General features: G+C 35.6%; 1 protein-coding gene across 2 annotated transcripts in view; it reads left to right on the plus strand.

Annotated features, from left to right (window-relative positions):
- The window catches only part of LOC124371336 (plasma membrane calcium-transporting ATPase 3-like), a 107537-nt gene extending 92921 nt beyond the window's left edge, over window positions 1–14616 (plus strand). For both annotated transcript variants that reach the window (XM_046829668.1, XM_046829672.1), the window contains one exon: window positions 10968–14616. In XM_046829668.1, coding sequence (XP_046685624.1) covers window positions 10982–14332 — 3351 coding nt within the window. In that variant the 5' untranslated portion in view covers window positions 10968–10981 and the 3' untranslated portion in view covers window positions 14333–14616. The remainder of the gene's footprint in view (window positions 1–10967) is intronic.
- The last annotated feature ends 11473 nt before the right edge of the window (window positions 14617–26089 follow it).

Consider the following 26089-nt stretch of genomic DNA (forward strand, 5'->3'; position numbering starts at 1 on the left):
TTGATATTCTGCTCATGGTTGGATGATATGTGGCGATTTAAAAGTAACTGCATGCTTCTTGGTCAGCAAGGTGGTTTTACTAAATTCCCATGTTTCGTGTGTGAATGGGACAGTAGAGCTAGGGATCAACATTGGTGCAAAAAGAACTGACCTGTGAGGAAGCATTTAAAACCTGGCGAGAAGAACATTCTCCGCAAAAACCTTGTAGATCCTAAAAACATTCTCTTACCTTCTCTACATACAAAGTTGGGCCTCATGAAACAGTTTGTAAAAGCATTGACTAAATATGGACCTTGTTTCAAGTATCTCTGCCAAAGGTTTCCAAACCTTTCAGAAGCTAAACGTAAAGAAGGCGTCTTTTTAGGACCCGACATTCGAAAAATGATGTTCGATGTTATCTTTCAAACCACAATGACGATGAATGAGAAAGAAGCATGGGTATCATTTAAAGCAAGTTGTTACAAAATTCTTAGGAAATGCAAAAGACCCAGAATAAGGTACTATTGTAGTTACCATGTTAAAGAAGTTTAAAAATTAGGATGTTTGATGAGCCTGAAAGTTCACTTTTTGATCAGTCATCTTGATTACTTCCCGGAAAATTTGAGAGATATATTGGTGAGGAGCAGGGTGAGCATTTTCACCAAGATGTTAAATTGATGGAAAAACTCTACCACGGTCGCTGGATCATCAACATGATGGGGGAATACTGTTGGCCACTTCACCGAGAAGCTCAACATGCGACTCATCGCAGAAAAAGGTACACAAGAAGCTTCAAAGAAAAAAGAGAAAGGAAGTATAAACCAATTCCATCTGACTACTGAAACATACCTTACTACACTGTATCATTATTTTTTTTAATGTTTTGTTGGCCTGTGTAATTTAAACGAAAATGATACTTTCTACATCAAAACTAGTACGCGAAACTCGTATTTTTCTTCAGACTTCCAACACGGAAACTTCTAATGAACGGCGAAATTCGATTTTTGGATTATTATATAATCTCGTATATTATTTGCGGAGCAAAAGATAAAGACGTCTGAGGACACACGGACCTGACTTCTCGATGACGAAAGAGTTGGTTAGAGGACTTCGCCCGACTGAATCAAAATTCTCGAGGCCGGCAGTGACAACTTAACATGCCCGTGGCGCGTAAATTGGCGTCTGGGCCGGAAACAGGGAATTGCTCGTGTCTCCAGTAAATATGAATAAATTGTGGCCTCGCTCATCTCTCTCCGCGGCACGGCACCGGCCCGCGACCTGGTCAGCCAACCATTAGGCCTAGGGAATTAGTTGGGCCGATGTTTGGCAACAACCACGATGACAGATGACTTCCTCAGGTCTCCTCGACACTGGAAATTGGGTTTTGGTGGTTATGATTCATCTTTTAGGCCCACTACAGACTTTCTTCGAGTTACAATTCATGTCAAACTGGCTTGTTACGTGATATTTATTCGAACACCTAAGAGTTCGAACCACTGGGATAATGGTCTTGGCTATATTGATCTGCTGCTGTAATCCAATGTACAGATCTAAATTCCATCCCTTCCATACCGACTTGGTGTGGCCATTTGTGTAAAGGTTCAAAACTATGAGAGTTAGAATTAGCTGCACATTTTACATGCTTTACTTCAATACATGTAGGTGTATACTTCGCTTACAAAATATTTACCTTTTGGAGTGTTACCTTAAGAAATTTGAACGATTCGGTTATAAATTTAAAATGACGTGACAAAACAGCATTCAAACCGCCTTAAAAATTTAAGAACTGTTTGAGACTTGAGATTCCATTGTGTAATCATAGAAATGTGAAATTCCATGTATGTCACAATTATGTATATACTAGAAGAATAAAAGTTTAATGCATACATTAGGCAAACAGATCAGGATACGGTAAAATCGGTATTAGCAAAGCACAATTACAAAATAAAACGTGCAATCAAATTCTACAAAATGAGAGTACTTGCACAAGTGCCTTTTAACCAATGATATGTAAAACCTACGAACGATGAAATAAAATAGAAAACTTTAGCACAGAAGACAGCATTAAATTATCAAAACGCTGACAGCCCGCTACAATGTATTTACATTATAACCAAAAATTTTAGAATAACATAAAATCAGACCAAATGTAACACTTGTAATGTTTGTCACTTGTAAAATGTTACAATGTGAATATTATTTATTGGTGGAGTGGATAACATTGCATGAGTTAACATGCATATCTCATAAGAATGATGCAATCTGAATTGTTTCATGAAGTACTTCAAGCTAGAATGATCAATGAATAAACAATCGTACTTCAGAGCCAGAACTTGAACTCTAAGATGTCAGCTGAAACGCCTTTACTATAGTATAGGTAGTTTATTTTATATTAAATTATAAAAAATAGCAAATTTATTTTACTGAACCATTTTGTAACTTGTATGTATTTTTAACATAAAATTGTTTTTTCTGATTTTTTGATTTTTATTGTTTTTAAGTGTTAAAATAACAATAATCTATACAATAGGACCTACTCCAAATTTACACTATACATGATGCAGTTTACATTAGAATGTATATATATATATATATACACACACACACACACACACACACACACACACACACACACACACACACACACACACACACACACATATATTAGTGTGTGTGTGTGTGTGTGTGTGTGTTTTCATTTGGACTAAATAAGAGCTAACTTATTTTTGTGCAAATTTATGTTCAATACTGCAGATATTTTAATTAGTTCTATTGTTTGAATTTGTCACTCAAATTTCTTGTTTTTATTATATTTGATATTTAGTTAACTTTGTCAATTTTACCAACACTTTGCTTGTTTTTACCTTTTTTAACAACGAAAAAGAGCCGGAATACTAAAGGATTTGAGAAGCCTTTTGTCCCTTATATATTACACGGGAGAAAATATTCGGTTATTTTGAAACACTGCTAGTCCTCATGGGAAAGGCAACCGTAGTAATACCTATTTTTTTAAGTCACTGAAGAATATTTACCTCTGGATTTTTTCCGTGAAACTTAAAAGCTAATACCCAACAGAAAGTATTGTCCAATCTGATTGAAAAATTTCAGGTGTAATAGCCAAATTTGGGTGTGTTGTGCAGTTTTGTTTAATGACTGAAGCTTTACTCCAGAACGGTGTATTGATTCGTTAACCGTGTACTTCAGACTGGCCTCAGATTGATTAATACTTTCATAATTTATACTTAAGCATTTTTTTAAGTCTATAAAACAAGATTTGTTGAAAATTACTGAATGGTGCGTTCCTACTTTCCCAATTTACTACCATTTTCATGCATAACAAAATGATGGAAACTGTACATGTAAGGTAGTTATTTAGAGCAAAAGTACTGACAATTTAAATTTTATATATAATATAACTTAGAAATGAAGCCCAGGTATTTTTAATTACTCTTTTAAGTTAGGTTTCAAGTGATACTTTTTTTTGAAAAAAATATACTTTATTTAAAACTACAAAATATTTCCTTTACCACCTTCAAGGTGCATGGCAAAATCGTGTCATTGATGATTTTGGGAATCCTGTTTAATTAAGAACCAGTGTAAATTTTTTAGTATTCTTCACAGTCTTTTTGGCGGAAAATAATCTAAAAGTTTCAAAAGAGATATAATCTGATATTTTGTATCCCATTTAAAAGGCTCCGAGTGTCATTCATAAAGTAATCTTCAGAGCGAAATTGTAAAGCGAACTGGATTTCTATCAGTTTGAACAATGTTATTTGGAACAAACTACGAACTAGGCAATATCCGATAAAGAAGCACTGAGAGAAATGTCAACAGATTCTTCTCTTCAGTCATTATTAAATACCGAACTGAATTCTGGGCGGGAGTGGAAACTGAATATGAAAGTATCAGCGACAAAGCTCTTAATACATTGTACTTGGCTTTTTCTTCATATGCATATATATATATATATATATATTTATTTATTTATTTATTTGTATTTATATACATATATATATATATACACATACATACATACATATATAAACAAGGTAACATTACGCCACACCACGTGTTGCGTAAAAGGATTCACTGAGGTTGCTTGCAAAATTTTAAATCTATTGTTCATTTCATTTCCGAGATGTCCTGCGGATAGATACCACAAACCAATTCAAAAAATAGTTTACATCTCCCCGACAGTCAAAAGAGATTGTGTCAGCATACAGAGTGAGAGGCTTCATTGCGCTCAGGCACACTCGATGTTTGGACAGTAACTATCATAGAACTCATTCTTGTCAATCTACAGAATAAATCTTTCTCAAAATACCTTGTCACATACACATTTGTTCGTTAAGGTATGTTTAATAGCAGTGTTCAAATAATAAAACTTCCTGCGAGCTATGGAAATTACTACAACGTAAGAGTAATAAAATGTGAAATACAATCTTGTCACCTACTTTTTACATTTATTTACCAACTATTTTTCATTTTACTCTATGAATTAAAATATTATGCGTTAAAATTTGAAATTATTTTACTCATTTACTTTACAAATCTATTTATTCTATAATTTGATGTTGGAGTCGTAGTACTCATAAGAGCAATGTAAAAATATTCGCTAACGCTCAGCCAAATCCCACGGAGTGATATGCACCATCATTGAACCCGTTGTTACCTTTATTTCTATAAAAATCTTCCGTTTCTACGAGGAAGATTCATAAACATTTTAAGTTTATAGGTAAGTTCGTTTTCAAGATATCGTACAGTTAGACAGACGGACAGAATTGAAATGTTTCCAGTGTTATCGCTAACGCTCTGCCAATAAACACAGGAAAAGATTATCTGCAGTTCTACTGTAACTGTTATCAATCGAAATTTAAAAAAGCCGAGTTCACGCAAACAAAGCCGAGGATCCACTGAATTAACTTTTCATCAACTTTTTATAATCAATAAAATTTTTCAAATAACAGGAGGTAGTTACAGACATGTTTGTACTTTATTTTATGTAGCAATTAAAATTTATTTTGTTGTAAAATAAATATTAGTCTGTATATTTCGTATAATGCGTTTGTTAAGGTTTTTTGTACCTTTTTACACTGATTAAAACATTGATATTAAGGCAGAAAATTGTCTGTATGTAAAATATGGATTAGATGAGGATACTTTTTATGTAAAAGCCTACTCAAAAGGTACATAATTTACATCAAAAAGATTGGGAATGACTGCACAACTTATATGGCACTATATAATTATATATAACTTTCATCAACGAAAAGTCTGCAGAACGATTGTACGATTAGCGATGGCAGCTACGCGCATTTCTCCCCATAAGTCTTTTTCACGATCATTAATCAATATTGGTTCTTCTAAAATACAGTAAAACACAATGCTACTCTAAAACAGTATTTCGCTACTCTATAAAACTGTGGAAAGACATAAGGTTCCATTGTAAATTATTCATACCACTAATCTTGGTTGCCATCACACTGAGCTTACTATTGTTACCTATTATATGATAATTGTTGGCGCCCACTTATTCTTGCAATTTACATATTTTAACGCTTAATTTTTCTAGTCTTCCTTGACAATATTTATTGTTTGCATGAATCTATAGTCTACTCTGCCGGGGGACGTGAACGAATAGTAATCTAATGCGCTGTGGGAGCTCGGATTTTACTTATTCATATTCAACTTTAGAGGAAATGTTTTTGGGTTTTACAATGCAGTTGAATTCCATTATCTTCTCCTACTTCTAAAAATTTTTCTTGTAATAAATAAAAATATAGACATTTGAATTATCTAATAAACATGTTACTGTATTAATGGAATAAAATCCTTTACTTGAAACAAAATGATAAACCTAATCTGCATAGTTACCAAAAAGTTGACGCGTCTTGCCTATTTCTATTATTTGATAGTTGGACTTAGTATTGTTTTCTTTTATGTCCTTCCGACTATTAAGAACCGGCTGTAGCGAAACGATCTGGATTTCGTCCCACAGTTTCCTCTTATGCATCTTATTATTAGTCGCCTAATTACCATAGGTTGTCTCAATTTATATTTACACACACACACACACACACACACACACACACACACACACACACACACACACACACACACACACACACACATATATATATTTGTTTATTTAATTAATACACACCCTATTTCTTTTCAAATTTGTATTACCGGTAGTTTAACTGTTTTATTTTAGCAATGTCGTAGCAAATTATTTGAGATTTTCTTTTTAAATAACATAAAAAATATGTTACAACTGAAAAGCGCTTGATTAGTCGCATATTTTAAGTTATCCATCTAGCATATTTATACTATGCATTTAATGCCTAAACATTAAATTTTAAAGTATTTCATCTGTAATGGAAATTGTTGTGACTAGAATAATTAAGATAGTCGCTATTGCAGCAAGCTCTGTTTTGTGTGTGTGCTTCGTGGAAAATTTTAAGTCTTATAGGTCAGTTATTCTTAGTCTACTACCCAACTTAACATAAATGATTGGTTATTTGGCTATAACAAATTAAAAGTGGTACAAAGCTGAAAGTTAATGTGAGTTTTATATGTCATAAGTAAGTATTGGTTTATTGGTACAACCCATCGATTGTCAATTGCTCGGTCAAGAACATCTGCAGTCTCGCCGTGTTCTCTGTGTCGGTAGACCGGAGTCTAGGTTGAATTTGAGTGGTCTTCTAGTTAGTTTTAATCTTAATATAGCGCTTACACTCTGTTTCTGAATGAGTAGCAAATTGTCGAAAAAAACTATATTAAGTTTGTGAATAACACATGGTAGCTGCAACTGAATTCATCCAACTTTATTACCTTTAGTACCTTTAGATTTTTATTCCAGTTGGTCCAGTAATGTTGCTAAGGTGTAGTAATGGAAACTATCTCTGGGCTAATGTTAAGTACTGTTTCTTCAGTAAACTCTTCACCAACGCCATTTTCTGCAGTTTACAGTGGTTATAATTTAAGTATCCTGTCTCGAGCAACTTTGATCCGCTCCTTGGACTGATGACCGGATCTTTATTAGTGGTCATTCACGGTAGTTCAAAATTCACCTTTAAGCCATTGATAAAATAAGCCCCATTATGATTTTTATACTTTTAAAAGAATACTTTCGGGTATAAGAAAGGGATCTAATTTCAAAATTCGTCCTTAGCCCATAGAGGATTTAGTATCCTTCGGATAACGACATTTACTTAAATGCCCCTTTGAGATATGTCCGCTCTGAGAACGGAAGTGTGGACACCGGATATGGTTGTGCCTTCAGCAGGATCCGCATTTTGTCCGACACTGTTTGAGGCTGATGCTTTAACGTCACAAACCGGATAATTAGTGGGCTGCCCCAACAGTACATGTTTGTCCATAGGCCCATACACTCTGCGGTTGCTGGCTCATTGTTTGACCATTGTCGGTCTATGCGACAGTAGGGAGCATGTTGTTTCTGTAATCGAATACGGGTCTGGTTGTTTAGACGGTTTTAGGACACGGCGTACTGGAATCGTTTCCCCATCCTCACTAATCCCTTGGCTGATTGATCACGTTTGTGGTAGAAAACGGAAGTAACATTTGACAGTGAAACCCTATTAATATTAAAACACCGGATTTTCCTGGGACGTCGTTGCAAAACTTAAGGACTTGTCGTTTAGCTAAAATTACACTTAATAGAAGCCTGTCACTCGAGAGCTTGAACATTTTAATTTCTGACTACCTATCTGTCGCTTTGTCTATCTGTCCGCATAATATTTCGAAAAATAAATAAATTTGTAAATAAACTTACAATCATATGGTATTGTACCCGTGATATAGTAACATGTAGACTAAGGAAATGATATAGACTTCAAACATTGCATATGATCTCATCGTACCTTTACCTTTGCCTTGTTTAGTAGCAGTTATACGTAAATGAATTATATTTGGATCAGTAGTGGTGGCACAAACCAAAGGGCCGCGAGGCCTATTATAAGCTTTTGTTTAGAGTAAACCTATAGTTAAACATTTGGAGACACGATATTGGGAGAATGTGGGGGGGAGGATAAAGCATAATTCATTATATAGACACACAAAGTACTAGGTGACAAACGTAGTATTTCATTGGAATCGTGAAATACTCGCTACTATACCCAACTATGATCTTCATCGTCTTCAAGAAGCCCAATAAACGTGTGACGATGTATTGGTACTTAAGACTGTCGATTGTAGTTCCCAATAAAGTAGGGGTGATTAGGCACCGGCACTAACCTTATTCAAATTATCTACAGCGCAAGTAAGTGGTTTTCAAGAAAAATATGAGGAGTTTCAGTAGGCTAGATTCTAGTATTTTATTGTTCACGTATTATTCAAGACGGTGGAGAAGAAACGACCAACCTCATCAGTTATACGGTTGTTACCAAATTACAGAAACCATGTGAGAGGTTTTTACCCGATTATTTAAATATCTGAATACTACAAACGACATTTTAACTTCCCCATCGAGTTCTGAGGACTACTATACGAATTATTATTTATTTATAGTTTCCTCACAGTAAACTATTATTAAGTACACAGTAAAGTATTTTTGAAGGCCAACACAGCATCACACTTTTGCCCTCCTGTTTTGCGTCTGGAAAAATTCAGACCCCTACTATTCGATCGGTTCTTCTTCTTTCTTCAGTTATTAGACTGTTAGGTATTTAAACTTTTCACCCAAAAATAAAACTTGTAAAAATCTTAAATTAATATGCGTTATTCAATGAATGCGTAATGTACTTGGATAAACTATATTTACAAACCGATGTGCATGATTTATGTAGGTGCATATTTAATGTGGCAATTACTATTCTTTACAACGTTAGCGCCTAGGTTCGCTATCAGTAATAATTGTATACTTGTGACATTATCTTGAGATAACAAACATAACTAACTCAATGAAACTTCTTTTGATGACACGTTTATTGCAATGTGATGGTATTCGATCATTCTGTAGTTCGCGTGTCTTCTCTGAAATTAATTCCAAAGTCACTGTAACATAGTATTCGCTAAACTTCGCATAGGCCAAACAATTAATTGTACTGTTTATTTTTATTGGCCTGAACAAACAAAATGGCAAGATACTGATAAATCCATAGCAGCTTTTGGTGACTGTTTTTAATCTTCAATGGGAACGTTTCAAATTTAGACAATTATTGTTATTTAGTATGTTGGTTTTGTATGTATGACAAGCAATAATTCCCAAAAAAGTAATCAAACATGAATAAACAGATAGGCCAGTGAAAAGTTCTATATGGATTTACTGTTAATAAAATTTCAGAAATGTTCAAGTGAGAAATTTGTACATAATTCAAACTTATAAGAGCGACGAAAAAACTCACACCTGTAAAATTCTCATGCAGAGAAAACATAGAGCAGTTGCAAATGCAGTTCCCATCATCAAGAAATTACTGTATTTAACAATGCTATTTCAATGTAATGTTTATACTATTGTTTTATTAAACTGAGATGTTACTTTTTTTGCTGTTCTTATGTATTTTGCATGCACACTGGCGTTTCATTTAACCGAAATTAATGTGGTTGAGGTAATACTGCTAGAAAAAAACTCCAATATGGAAATAAATACAAAAACGTCCCAATTCTACTGAAAATGTGTGTGCAACTACAGATCCGTGATACTGTAGCAAATACATTGAGCTTAGTTTATATTACATTTTATCACACGGTCGTTATTTATTCGTCTAAATTACGTGGATTCAATTTTTTTAATCCTAAAGTTTTAGTTGAAATCCTTTTACTTTGAAATTGTGCTGTTTTATTATTAGTCACATGTTTTTAATACATCTTGTGACAAACCATACTCAAAGTACATATATTAAAAAGGTTTTAGTATGAATGTTGCTTTTAATCGAATAGATTGTAAAAAATAGAACATTACAAATAGTGAAATTATATCACATCAAAATGGCAATGTATGCATGATAGACAAAACAGGAACTTTGAGTATTTATATTTCTATTAAGTGGAGGAATCTAGAAACAGTTTCAGAATAAATCTATTTAAATTTTTAGGGTAAATCTAAATTGTAGAAAAGTGTATTTTTATCACTCGAAATATTTAAGGGAGCCTTCTATTTTAAAACGATGGCCATGTTTTAATTCTTAATATCGATTTTAAAATGCTATACACCACATCTAAATCCGTATAAAGAAAAGCAACAACGAGTTTGCTATACGTTTTATCCAGTTGAATCAAGATAAAACAAACACTCGCGTTCATTATTGCAGACAGCCTCAGAAATAAAGCCGTTATGATGAAGGAAATTTACACTCAACAGTTGATATAATGTCATCTTCTGGCTTTAAGTCCTATTCATAGTGTCAGTAAAATTTTGTTTTATTCTAGGAAACTGCAATGTCTCCTCTATTTACTTATTTCTAATCCCATTTTTATCAATATTTTCTAATTATAAGGTCTACGAACACTGTAGCGCAATGTTTGCAGGTGACGGTAAGTCGTTCCTTCTTTGAGCATGATTCACCATTGCGCAGTGCGAATCAACTGTTTATAATTCACGATATGAAGTAATGCGTGTCCTTGGTTTTATTGGTAATGAAAGCATTGCTTGTATCAAAGTTGTGTTATCAGTCAACAGGTGGCAGAACTTTGCCTCCAGGCTTACTCGTAGATTGCACTTCAGAGGAGCAGGCCCATCTCGGCGGTAGCAACCAGCAGATGGTTACTGACTTGCCCCTCTGCGGCCGCGCGTGTTTTTTAGCGGCGACAAAGGTTTAAATCAGGCCACTTTACGAGGAGAGGGGGACGTTTCCATTTATTTTGGAGACTTTTACAGCTCGACAAACGGCGCAACGGTGCCGAGTCGGGTTCTTCTGTCCTGTAGCGTACATCTCTTCCACTACCACCTATTGATTGAACGTTGACGTTACACCACATACTCGTGGGTGGCTCAAGTAGATCTAACCAATAATTTTGTTATGTTTCAGATCCGGTAAACTAAATGGTCGAATCTTTGGGGAAGATAAAGATGCTTCGAAGTCCAGCGCAACCTCCTTACGGCGTTACGCCGAAGGATTTACGCGAGCTGATGGTGTTCAGAGGGCAAGAAGGGGCGGCGCAGCTGGAGCTGTTAGGGGGAATACAGGTGCTATGTGAGAAGTTGTCGTCATCACTCACCAGAGGACTCACGGTCGACACCAAGGAGTTCAAGCTCAGGAGAGACACGTTTGGACTGAACAGGATCCCCAAAGTAGCTCCCAAGTCGTTCCTGAGGCTGGTGTGGGAAGCGCTGTTGGACAGTACCCTCATCATCCTGGTGTCGGCGGCACTCATCTCTCTCATACTGAACCAGATGAAGCCTATGGAGAACGAGGACGACGAAACCCACGGGTGGATCGAGGGAGTGGCCATCCTCGTGTCGGTACTGGTAGTGGTGCTTGTCACCGCCTTCAACGACTTCACCAAGGAGCGGCAGTTCAGGAGCCTGCAGAACAGGATAGACTGCGAGCAAGTGTTCCCCGTTATCCGAGACGGAGAAGCAAGTCACATCCCCGTCACGGAGATTTTGGTGGGTGACGTGTGCCAAGTTAAGTACGGTGACGTCATTCCCGCGGACGGTGTTTTGATACAAAGCAACGATCTCAAGCTAGACGAGTCTTCCCTAACGGGAGAGTCGGATTATGTAAGGAAGAAAGTGTACCACGACCCGATGTTGTTGTCGGGCACCAACGTAATGGAGGGAAGCGGCAAGATGTTGGTGACCGCGGTCGGGGTAAACTCTCAGGCTGGTATCATCTTCACGCTCCTGGGCGCAGTTGCAGAGAAGAAGAAACAAATAAGGAAAAAGGGGCGTAAGAAAAAAACTGTGATAAGGCTCGAAGATTCTGCCCCCACAGACGATGAAGTTGACTCACCTCCGCCGGAGTCCCGAATGAAACGAAAATCCGTTTTGCAAGGAAAACTAACTAAACTCGCCGTACAAATCGGATACGTAGGTTCGGCTGTTGCCATTCTTACAGTGGTCATGCTTGTTCTTCAGTTTTGTGTGAGAAAATTCTGGCTGGAACACGAAAAATGGAATGATAGCTACTACAATAATTTCATTCATTTCTTTATCATCGGTGTCACGGTTTTGGTGGTGGCAGTACCAGAAGGACTCCCTTTGGCGGTCACGATTTCCTTGGCGTATTCCGTTAAGAAAATGATGAAAGATAATAATTTAGTCAGGCATTTGGACGCTTGTGAAACCATGGGAAATGCTACTATCATATGTTCTGACAAGACCGGAACACTAACCACAAATCGTATGACGGTAGTGCAGAGTTATATTTATGACGAATTCGATAAAGTTATTACTAGACAAAGTTTAGCTACTGTGCAGTCAAACGTTGCCGATATAATCTGTCAGGGAATATCTATAAACTCAAATTATGCATCCCGGCTAATTCCTTCAAAAACGTTATCAGGCAGTTTTGAGCAAGTTGGAAATAAAACCGAATGTGCCCTGCTAGGATTTGTTGGCTTATTTCAAAGAAATTACCAAGATATACGTGAAAATATGCCGGAAGAAATGTTTACGAAGGTTTATACATTTAACTCCGTTAGAAAATCTATGTCTACAGTAATACCTTGGAGGGAAGGCTATAGACTATTTACCAAAGGTGCGTCTGAAATAATTCTCAACAAGTGTGACTATATTTTAGGAAAGGATGGGGAGGTGAAAAGCTTCACAGGTGATAAGAAGAGCCGACTCGTTAACAATGTTATCAGAATAATGGCCGAAGATGGGTTACGGACAATAGCGATCGCGTATCGGGATTTTGTCCGGGAGTATGCGTCGACAAACGAGGTTCGTATAAATTCCGAACCTGATTGGGACGATGAAAACACCATTGTAAGTAAATTAACACTAATGTGCATTGTCGGGATCGAGGATCCTGTGAGACCAGAGGTCCCAGAAGCTATAAGGACTTGTCAGAAAGCGGGAATAACTGTAAAAATGGTTACAGGAGATAATATTAACACGGCTAGGTCCATAGCGACAAAATGTGGTATATACAAGCCAGGATTTCTCATACTGGAAGGTAAAGATTTCAATAGGAGAATCCGTGACGCCCATGGCAACATACAGCAACATCTTCTCGATCAGATCTGGCCCAGACTGAGAGTACTCGCGAGATCATCCCCGACAGATAAGTACAACTTAGTGAGGGGAATCAAAGAGAGCAAGCTCAGATCGACAAGAGAAGTGGTTGCCGTCACCGGAGATGGTACTAATGACGGTCCCGCCCTCAAAGTGGCCGATGTAGGATTTGCCATGGGTATTGCGGGAACCGATGTAGCTAAAGAGGCTTCCGACATAATCTTAACAGACGATAACTTTACGAGTATAGTAAAAGCGGTGATGTGGGGACGAAACGTATACGATAGCATCACAAAATTCATTCAATTCCAGTTGACGGTGAACCTGGTTGCAATTCTGGTGGCCTTTGTGGGAGCTTGCACCGTAGAAGACAGCCCGCTCAGAGCAGTTCAGATGTTGTGGATCAATTTGATTATGGATACTTTTGCCTCCCTCGCCCTGGCCACGGAGAAACCCACACCGGCCCTCCTTGACCGCAGACCTTATGGCAGGAAGCAGCCGCTAATATCAAAAATGATGCTCAAGAATATATTGGGACAGTCGGTCTATCAGTTGACTGTACTGTTCTGCCTGGTCTATCTCGGGGACAAAATTCTCGACATCCCAACCGGTATTAAAGCCCACAACCCTGTCAACACTCATTTCACGATGGTGTTCAATTCCTTCGTGATGATGACTCTTTGCAACGAAATAAATGCAAGGAAAATCCACGGTGAAAGAAACATTTTTTCCGGTTTGTTCACGAATCCAATTTTTTGTACCATATGGTTGGGGACACTTGTTGTGCAAATTTTGATCATTCAATACGGAGGTGAGCCGTTCTCCGCCCACAGATTAAGCGTGGATCAGTGGCTGTGGTGTTTGATGTTCGGCTTAGGATCCCTCATCTGGGGTCAGATCCTCGGCTTCTTGCCTCCCTCTACTGTCCAGGACTGCCCCAAGAGACCGAGTGAAGACTTCGACGTCGTGTCCCTTTCCGAGCTCAGCAACGGAAGCCGGGGGCGTATCTTGTGGTTGAGGGGGATGAGACGCCTACAGACTCAACTCAAAGTGGTGAACGCTTTCAAATCGAATCTGGCTCGTATAGAAGAGCTCAGAAGACAGACTGCAGGAGGAGTAGAATCAGAGCATCCAAACTACGTCAACGGCCCTGGTGTTGCTAATTTCTTCGCTTGGAAACCGGTGGCATATAAACCAGCTGCACTCTAACACCGTCTACATCAATTTTGGTCAGTGGTTGCTGTCCTTTTCTCATCTCAGTACTTAATTTAAATAACAGCTTTATTTTGTTTGTACTACCGTAAAAAATCACATTTTGACAGGAATCTACAGTGTCCCCAATTACACGATCATTGTTTCTTCCACGCGAAACTAATTATATAGTCTTAAGTGGAAAATCATTGGAAATGTGTAAATATTTTAAATATTGATAAGTTTTATTCTATTTATAACCCTCGTTCAAGGAAGATCTAATTAAATATGTTGATTTCATATGTATGGCCTACTTTGTTTTTATACCATTCTAACTTATACTTAGAAGTTGATATTCATTAGGCCTTATATTGAGTTTTACTTGTTTTACTAACACATATACGGAAAGTCGTTATCGTAAGATTTATAACGAGTGGAACAATGCCAGCTGCCTCTGAGGTATCATGTGTAGATTCCCGCAGGATCCACCTAACTCTGACCACTGAAATGGCAAGATTTCTTATCACGAGGAAATAATATTGCTAACCTGAAAATCGTTCTGCTGAGATACCGACCCGAGTGTATATTGAACCCTTTGCGGTTGGGTTCGTTCATTTATTATTTTTTCCTGCCTCACAAGAAGTGCGCTTTTAGTAATTCGCTACACTTTCGTTTTATTTCATGCGGTTTATAATATTTTAAGCTATTGCATTGCAAATTTTTAGATTTATAAAAGCTTAGAGAATGGATTAGCAGCAAACAGTACCTCAAAGGCTGTGACCCAAAAAATAATGAATTAGAACATCTATGTAATAAGGTGTTCGAATACAATTTCCGACGGTACAATGTACAAATCATACAACAGTATCTTATCCTATGCAACATACTAATTAATAACATACGTACTATTCATAACTAGACTAATCAAGGTTCTTACTGCAATACCTCGTTTATAGGCCACTATTTTTTTTACAATTTCTCACGATGATAATAATATCCCATACGCTTGAATGTTGATCTAATATACACTACCTGGGTACAGATTGAAAAAGCATGGGATTTAATATAAAAGAAATTTTTATTTCTTCCACAATTTAATTTAATATTAAAAGCACTTTCGCCGGTTAATGCATCATTAGTTGTGTGTGTGTGTGCGTGCGTGCGTGCGTGCGTGCGTGCGTGTGTGCGTGCGTGCGTGCGTGCGTGCGTGCGTGCGTGTGTGTGTGTGTGTGTGTGTGTGTGTGTGTGTGTGTGTGTGTGTGTGTGTGTGTGTGTGTGTGTGTGTGTGTGTGTGTGTGTGTGTGTGTGTGTGTGTGTGTGTGTGTGTGTGTGTGTACACATTTTATTCTAACTATTTTGTCATGTTTTTTCTATTTTATACACATGTTTTTTGTTAACAATAACTGATGATGCCTTAACCGGCGAAAGCGCTTTTAATATAAATTTAAATTTTGGAAGGAATAGAAATGTTTTTTTATATTAAAACTGGCGATTTCCATCAAGTATACAACGCAGAAGCATGGTATTTACCATTAAAATTCTAAAAATCATTTCACTTCATACAAACTACCAAAATTATTCACTTAGCTACATTTAAAATTAACCGGAGTTTAATCTAACTCGTATAATGTTTCGAGCCACACCTGAGTTGTCTGGATACAAAATACAAATACATAGGTCTCACGTAAACCTACTGTGGTCAAACAACGTTTACTTAATCCTTGTCATGTACTTCCGCTCTAAAATATTACCAGTGCCATAGTAAAGTTTGCCTTGTCTCGTTGAAGAAAATAATATGTATACAGTATCCGTAAGACTGACAAGCCTATTTCGGTTAAAAGCTAACAATTTTTGGCCGTTTGAACTCATTACGAAGGCACTGTTTAGTTCTCATTATTGCTTCGATCAGAAACCTATATACGTATGCAACTCTCGGAAATCTACTTCGGCCAAAAAACATCTACTTCCGGCTTTTGTTCTCTAATTTCGGTCTAAAATATTTCCATTGTCATATTTCGAATTTGCCTTGTTCCGATTAAGATAACATGCATACATACGTAGGGCTGAGAAGCCTATTACGGCCTAGGGGAAATAGTACTTCTTATCTACTTTACTCTGTGTATTATTGTTATTATTCTCATATCAACGGCAATACCAATACATAATTTACAAACATATTGTTCAAATGTACAGCGTGACAGGTATAACACAGAGACACAGCATATTCATAATACAGATAAATACAGTAACATAAACCCTACTTCCGGTATAAGGGGGATATTCTTATTAAGTTCATGCAGTATTCCAAAATAATCAATTATAAGGCTTTGCATGATATAAGTCTGCTTGTTTTCCATACTGTAGTCTAGGAAAGAATGGATCTTTGAGGCATGTTAGTCTTCATTTCTTCGTTTATCCTTAAACCACTGTTATAATAGCACGTCAAAATGCCACGGAAGACCACCAGTTTTAAGTACTGTATATGAAAATATTCACAGCTTTGTTCATTAAAGTTGTTTTTACTATAACAGTGTTTAAATAATATTACGTATTAAATGTTTTAAATTCGTCACTGGTGCAGTCTGGAGTAAAGGTTAATTATTAACTTTTTTGCTATCTGAATTTCACTCCTGATCAAGTATTGTACAATTAATATTTTATAAAATTTAAAGGTACACACACGTTTTAACCAATTTGTCAAACTTCAGTTGAATCTGTCAACAGTTGTTTAGTTTCAGTAAAATTTGGATTATGAAGCACATATTAAAAGTTTCTTCTTAATAAAATGAAGAGGCGTGAAAAAAATAGATTCATTAACTCATCAAATAGCAAAAAATTAGGTGCGACCCTATGTTTTTATTTTTTTATAATAATTGAACGTGTCTTGAACCACAGATTATTTATTGTAGGCCTACTAGGCAGTTCGAACACCCACAATATTGTACGTATATAGCACCACTTGGTAGCCAAAGTGGGATATTGGAACGTGATACCAGGGTAATTTATTTATTTATTCTTTCAATGGCTACTGCCAGTTTACAATAGTGCATAAAAGTAAAATCAATACAAATATAAAGATAAAAATTGAAATAAAATTGTTAACATCACAAGTATACACAATAACACTTGCACTAACAGTTGTGAGTAAATAACAAAAATTATATAATGAACTGTACTTATATATTATAAAAATGTTGATTTACTGTAAATAAATTCAAACTAATGTTTAAGTTATGAATAAAGTCTTAAAAATGAAATTCAAATAATAATACCATACAAGGATAACTTTAAAGTCTTTACCAAAATTTAAAATAATAAACTAGACTAACAAATACAAACTACAGTGTAATCTAAACTACTGCAATTGTATGGCATTGTAAGAGAACATTAATAAATAATATAAATACTGAAACTAAAAAGAAAACAACATCGACGACCGCAAAAAACCAATGAGCATCATAAATAAATACATACACACACACACACACACACACACACACACACACACACACACACACACACACACACACACACACACACACACACACACACACACACATATATATATATATATTACTATAACAATTGGTTAACCTAGTACAAATTAACAATAAATATTACATCTAGATAGTCCAATAACAATAATAAAATCTACGAAGGACAACAATAATAACGCTCTATAAAAACGTAACAAAAAGTGTAATAACTAATATGCATTATTCAAGAGCATTATAATTAAATATACAAACAATATAGATAGTTCATAGCACCAATAAGTTTATGTAATATAAATAAGTTTTTAAAACAAAAATAATTTAATAAACGGCAACGTAAGATATTGATTAGTTATGTTGATATTGAGAGATCACGATGTTAAAATTTGTTTTACACGTGTAAGTGAACCAAATTCTCTTACACTAGTGAAAATGCAATCTCAAATAGAACAATATAATGTTTGTACGGTTTCAACGTATTTGAACATTCCAATACTCGTAATCGTTGCTTTAGAAATTTCTTATGACTGTGTAAGGAGGGCCTAATCAATGAATTAAGGGGCCTCATTATCAAACATTCCCTCTATTTGCGCCCAGGTTTTATTTTAATAAATGTAAAAAAATCCCATCTAGTAATATAATCAGCGCAAGCTTTCTTTGCCCTGTGTAATTTTATCTTGTTAACGAAGTTATTTATAATCAGTATCGGGTATCAAACCCACATTCTTGTACCGAATGTGACAATTGGTCGTTAACTTGGTCTGGAGAACTTTTGGTTGATAAAATACTCTTTGGGCCGATTTCAGATGGTTTATCCTTTCATTTTCAGATAATTCTATTTACATACACCAATAACTTACAAGTCTGCATATCGTCAAGTGAATCTCGACCACCAATTTGTTCTCGTTGGAGACATTAACGACGATGAACGACCGGCCGATGGTGACGTCACGGCGTGAGGGGAAGTCCTCTGATTGGCCCGTGGTCACCACATTACCAGACTGTTATAAATGCGGGGAGTAAAAGTGACGATTTATCAGCATGAAGGTGAATGGAGCCTTGTGAATGACTCAAGGGCGGTGCCAACTGCGCCAACAGAAATAACTGATCTGTGGACAGAACAGTCGGAGTCCGGAGCCAGTTCTGCCAATCACTCCTTGCGGGTCGCCCTCGGTAATCTTGGAGACATCCGTAACAATGCGATTATTGGGCCACCTCTAGTATAGGGGGTGACATTCGTCTGGCTCTCATCCAAGCTCTGGGCCGCTGAGATTCGTAGCTAAGTCTCGCTATGAGGAGTGGAAGCTAGGTATTCCCCCGTTCCTTAGCTCTCTAGATCGCTATATTCATAGAAGGATCTCGCTCGCTAGGAGATACGGTAAACGAAGAAGTAAAACGAGACTAATTCTGTACCATAGCATTCTAAACTGCTATGAATTATAACAAGATCTCGATGCGAGAAATGGTAAACTAGAAAAGAAAGTAAGGCATCATCTCCATTCTTATGCACTATAAGCCGCTGTAATTATAGTAAGATTTCGTTCAATAGGAGAAATGGTAAACCATGACAGAAAGGTATCATCGTCTCAGCACAAAGCATTTTAGGTAGCTAGTGAAATCTAGGTGTGAAGAAATGGTAGATCATAAAAAAGTTTACGAAACCTTTTTTGTGTATGTTTTAATGAATTTTCAGATTCTACCAGTGGTAACCAGAAAGTTACTGAGAGAAAGTAACCTTCCTTCATTTATTTATGACCTATTGCAGAAAAATTATAAATAGTAGTCTTGTTTAGGATAACGTTTTATAATTAAATATTTCTCATTAAACCACATTTTCAAGAGTTAACTCTTTCAACCAGCGCACCCACATAGGAATGAATGAGTGACATATTGGCCTATACCACGCCAATCAAAGCGATTCAGTGTAGAGGTCAACCTCTTTCTGATATTCAGCACTGCTCCTAATATTTTTTTACTTTACGGGGATAACAGTGTGCATTTGTAAGGAAGGTCCACTTATCATTGTGACTTTGGAGTGTCTAAGCAAAATCACTCAAAAATGTCTCTTTGCCATCTTTTAAAGACAGTTGGGTACTGAGCCTCTTAAAATAAAGAAACACTTTGAGAGCTAGAGGTTTTATATTGACTTTTAAACTTGTCTTCTTGTATTTTCGTTCAGAACAGATGCTCTTAAAGAATCATGTAAATCGTCGAAGACTATTAGTTTTTGACCTTTTACAACAAATAGATAATCTTGAGGTTATTTGTGATAAAACTTTCCTTTGTACCTCTTTCCAAGATTTTCTTCTTCTAGTGCGCGGTTTACAGCAAAACAGAAGTTCAAAATAAGTCTACTTGTAACATATCATGTATAGTAAATATTTGTTAAACACCCTTGGTATCCTGGCAAAAAAGCAATAATAAATCATTATTTTACAATTCCCATTTCTTATTTTCATGGATAGCTATATAAGTATTCGGTTCTTCATCATAACCAATTTATCATTTGTTTTTTTGTTGTTTATAAACAGCGGCTTCTGTGAAGGTGATTCTACAGTCTCGATTGGTCTAGTGCTCATCCACGTTTTCTGAGATTGCAGTTTGATACTTCTTGTTAATGGGACCATGTTTTAGTGCGACGTTACCTTTTTATTCTGAATGAAAACCCCACCCCGATTGTAGAAACCGAATCTTATATCTTTTTATAAGAATAATGTACCATTGCATTTTTAATGTGTACTTAGTACATTTTAATCCCAATGAGATTATGGTCAGGCACAGAGATTTTATTAGGTTTATTTTTTGTTATAGTATCCAAGAGTAAATTAACTTTTAGAAGACCAAGTTACTTATATAGTTGAACATTTTACGTAAACCTTAAGAAATATTTATCCATTTTTTTTTTCATTTTAACAAAAAAGAAAAAAATTGTATCTCATTAGAGCATTATCGTTGTGCATTTTGAAAGCTTCTTGTATTTATTACAATACATATATAAAGCATTTATTCTGTATTTTAAGTTTTCTTGAATTCATTTCAATATACAGATTTTAAAGTTAAGTTCATTTAATTTTGTATAAGTTAGGCAATTTTGTTATTCTTTATTTAAAGTATAACTTAATAATTTACCGTACCTGTATTAAGCTATTATAAATTGGCCGTATATGATATGAGGTTGAGTGGTAAAGAGGGCTTGATAGCCCTAACTCCGTTTCTCTAATGAAGCCAGTTTTATTATAATTTTAATTACTTGGAATTTAAGTTCATATATTTCAATTTAAAATCTATCAGAATAATTTGAGAATGCTCATGGATTATTAATACCTTTACGCTATAAAACACTATATTTGTCATACGATCACAAAACATTATTTTTGTATATCCATTAATTTATGATATTGAGTTACGATTGCAGTGAATATACTTTTCTGTTTCAGAATGTGTTGATTGGCGAAGATCATTCTGGTTTTTATTAACTGCCCAAACAGCGCATGTCTCTTCTCAACAGGCGTTAGTCACAGTTGAATCGCAAACTGTTAACTCCACGTCCCGTTTGTTTCACGAGAGCCGACGTCTGTGTGTTTGGGAATCGCGAGTTTACAACTACTCCAAACAATGGGCGAACAGAACAAGTACAGCGCATGTCTCTTCTCAACAGGCGTTAGTCACAGTTGAATCGCAAACTGTTAACTCCACGTCCCGTTTGTTTCACGAGAGCCGACGTCTGTGTGTTTGGGAATCGCGAGTTTACAACTGCTCCAAACAATGGGCGAACAGAACAAGTACAGCGCATGTCTCTTCTCAACAGGCGTTAGTCACAGTTGAATCGCAAACTGTTAACTCCACGTCCCGTTTGTTTCACGAGAGCCGACGTCTGTGTGTTTGGGAATCGCGAGTTTACCACTGCTCCAAACAATGGGCGAACAGAACAAGTACAGCGCAACACCATTCGGTTATCAACGCTGCAATAAGTCAGGTTGATTATAGCGCAGCTCCCTATACCGCTACAGACCAGATATAGCCGTTCTGTGCCAGCGAGTGTTCCACATACAGTCACGTCATAATTGTTATCATTACATACAAATCTGCAGATTGTTTTTGAATTCTCTCAACAATTTTAAGAATAACTTTTTCTAATTTAAAAGAAATATATGAGATACAATATAATCATAAATCTAAGCAGTTTTTGTTTTTACTTATAAATGTGCAGTTTAAATACATGTGATTTAAACGTTACAGTTATGCACTAAAATTATTTTATTAAAATCGTTTTAGGAATAAAAACTTATATAACATAACTCAAAGGAATTCGAGATACAAATATATCTCTACAAAAACAAAAATGGTATTTTATTGTTTTGTCAATTATTATAACTATCTAACCACACGAAAAATGTATACAACTTTAAATTTGTATAACACTTTTTTGTAAATGAACAGCATATTATTCCGTAGAAGTACAAAACTGAAAAAATCGTGTTTTCAGTTTTTACCGATTTTGAACTTTAAGTGAAAAATATTTACACATAAAAGACAAACCGATTACGACAAGTTCAAACATCTTTAAACTCAGAATTGCTTTTTATTCGTGTTTCCTAAAACAGTGTTTGACCTGTAATAAGGCTAGTGTACATATATTAACTATAGTTTTTATGACTGTTGCATTTTTATAATAGCTGAGTCATCATAAAAAATGAAGACAGGCTATTCCAGAATTGGAGTTAGTATATTCTAGTTTTTATTGTAAGTTTATTACATACACAAAAATTATCAAATCTAAAAGTCTCTTTGAATTGAAAAATCTTTCAAATCCACTTTCTTTAATTATTTACCACGATTTTACGAAATTAATGAGAAATACTTCAGAAAGATATATATTTTTTTCTTATAGTTAATCTTCAAGCACTTTTAAAACCTTATTTTTAATTAAATATAGTGGACGATGTCTCATTTTATAGATATAATTAATACGCATCCAAACGCTTTTTTCGTTGAACGATATATTTCATGGTTATCAAGAAAAACCTCAATTGTTATGTATTACACCGTTGAAAAATTTACAAAACACACGCTTTGCCAAAATTTAACATCGTTTGGATGCATATTAATTATACTCTTATCTTTAAAACGAGACAATTCCAAATAAAGCTACGAAGACAAATTAGATGTTAAAATTGAAGTTGTGGGGAAAACCTCAAGACTCTACAGCCGGCTGTTAAGAAGTTCTTAAAGGATGTAAATAAAGGACGTTAATAATGTGTTAATTCTCAAGTTCTCCATAATAGAATCATTGTCTTTTACAATGATTGTGCTGATTTGTTGTTATAAAACAAGTTTGATGTTTACTGTGGAAATAAATCAGTATTTATTTATTATTGACTGAGTGACTCATACAGACATGAAATTTGTTGCATAGTGTTATCTTGAGCCCTAGAGGCACAATGAGGAAGGATTTCTGTCTCCGACCTCAGGTCTCGTCCTCGCTGGCATCAAAATTTGCAAATATTCCCATATGAAATGCATTGCAGCAAACACATGTTATTAAATGAAACAACCTGTTAAACCGTAATCAACTGTTTGATGTAAACGTTATAATACGACAACACAATCGTTGTCTTAATTAATTTCAGTACAATTAGACCTACTTATCTATAGATTTGCTTGATCGGGGCAACAATGCAAAATCAAGCACAGCGTCGGAAATATAATTTATTAATTAGGTATATCGCTTATTTGAACAAGATATTCTCGTACATGTGCAAAGCTTAGAATAAAATCCATTTGCAACTCCACCAATGTAAATTTTCTATGCGTTGAAGTTTATATTTCTCATTTAGAGGAAACTGTTTTCCTTCAATACAAAATACATATCAAAGAGAAACAACGAATTCAACACTTGAATTATCGCAGCGGCTACTCACTTTATATAAGAAAAAGTAATTTCCTAAAACATTATACTAGTATACTAGAATCACTTGAGCAGCAATCATGATAATATTGATGGAATTCTTTTGTAAAATAGTTTCTCAAGCAATTGTTTTTACTATCATTTTTATTGATTATGGTTAATGCTATCGGAATTCATAGTTATTAATGTTTCTCAAAGAATTATTATCTGTGTTCCAATATAATGTATTAATAATATTAGGTTTTTAAATCTTTTTTCTTTCATGCCAAACATTTTGTGGAAAAGTTAATTACATTACGCATGCATATTTCCACGTGCAATATCTGTCTAGTTTCCTACGGAAGCGACATGGCCCGCGATATCTCTAAAACCTAACCTATAACCGGAGCACACATTTACATTCCAGAGAGTGTCATCAGTCTGTGTAATCGCCGTCACATTATTGTCCTCCACTCCGGACGCGGCGCAAAGCTCTTGGATTTTTTCGGGGGTGTCGCTCAACAACCCATCAGCTGGAATTAGAAACAATTGTTCATGGCTGTCGGAAGCGCGTGTTTTCGGCGAGGTGGCAGTATTTTGAACTATGATAACCGGAGCGGAAATGTAGGAGTGCAGGCGCGCTTCACGTCAGACCTACTTCCGGTGTTCATTAGACATCGTCCTAGGAGTGACGACAGCGCATGCGCCATCCACACCTGCCGCGCAGGATTAAGCGATGATTTGGTCACCACTTGGCTCGCTGTGACGCCAATTCATAAATTTTGACACCTTCATTAATACCACCCACGTCAAAAACGAGGAATCGGGCCTAATTTTATTTTAAATGCATGGAGGGCGCCAGCCCACGAACGCTGACATATACAACTATTTTTGGACTCTGGGATATTTTAAGTACAGAGAACCACAATTCACTAATAATAATATTCTACAGAATAAATATTCTTATTTTCATAGCTATAATAACAATATAAATATGAAATTATTTCTGAGTCAAGAAGAAATTATTTTTATATTTACGTTCCATTAATGAGATCAGAATATGGACTCTTGAATGAATCAGAGTAGCCTTATTCACCTGTTATCCAATGAGTCTTGGTTGAATTCCAATCCGAAATAACAAAACTAATTTATTATAATGTTTTACTACGTATTATTTTTTCAATGCTCAAATTTAATTTTATACTTTATTATATTTAGAACATGAATCTTAATACTTCATTTAATGTGCATTTTAGTCTTCCAATGCCATATTATATGTTTTCTAATAATAACAGTGGCCCATCAAAGTTAATTATTCATTGAAACCATATTATTTGTTTATCATGCTATATTTTAAGATATATACACACATTTTAAAATACCGTATACATAGATTATATGAATTAAAATTAGTTCTTTACTGATGTGAATAGTTAAAGAAATTCAAGTTAATAAGTTGCCAGCCTAGTATTACTGTACTGCTTCTGTGTACAAAACAAAATCTTCAAATATAATAAAAATTTGGAAAGTCAACTTTTTTCATTGTCTTAAAGAATTATCTCTCTACACAGCAACTATAAACGTTCGTTCTAGTTGCGATTTGGTTCAAGCGTCTCTCGTGGATATCTAAGGAAACATTCTAGACAGCTCTCTTCTTAATACGCCAGTGTAGCTTTTTTGCAATTTAATAGTATAGATTTATGGATTCCTAAATTGAAGATTAATGGACATAAATTACAATCTATTGTGATATTTTTTGTGTATTCTGTGATAATTCTAATGTTACTCTGTTTCTTTTCATACTTTCTCCATCCCGCTAACTAGCATTCAATGCTTACACACACACATTTCTCTCATTACAGATCGTTACAAAAACACCGAGTTCCGAGTAGGTTGAAAAGCGCATCACACAACTAGGAATGCTGTTACTCGTGGTGTTGGAGCCATTTTCAAAGTAAGTAGGATAGAAGTGATGAACAAGAGGACTTCACAAGTAGTTAAAGTAGGGGTTTGAACGCAAGAATAACAGCTCTTGGCTCAACTGCATGGGTGGGCTTCAGGTTAGGATTACGTTCAGCACGATCGAGTTCGGATTAACTAGCTCACAGCAAGACTAAGCACCAGAGGAATACCGATGAGGATATATGAACACTGAGTATCGAACCGGTTGTCTTATACGTGATGCAGCTTTTCTGATTCATACTTTTCATCGAACTCGCATAGTATTCTCTTAAAAGACTATCTGACTTTGTTGGACAGTACGTAATTGTTTTTAAGTCGAAGTTCTGCCCGTTGGCTCCACACGTGTTTGTTATCAACACATTAAGTCATAGAGTATTCCAGAGATATTCAGGACATACCCGTCCTGTAACAAGAGATCCAATCCGGTTACCT

This window comes from Homalodisca vitripennis, chromosome 1 (assembly GCF_021130785.1).
Source record: "Homalodisca vitripennis isolate AUS2020 chromosome 1, UT_GWSS_2.1, whole genome shotgun sequence".
NCBI classification, from domain to species: domain Eukaryota; kingdom Metazoa; phylum Arthropoda; class Insecta; order Hemiptera; family Cicadellidae; genus Homalodisca; species Homalodisca vitripennis.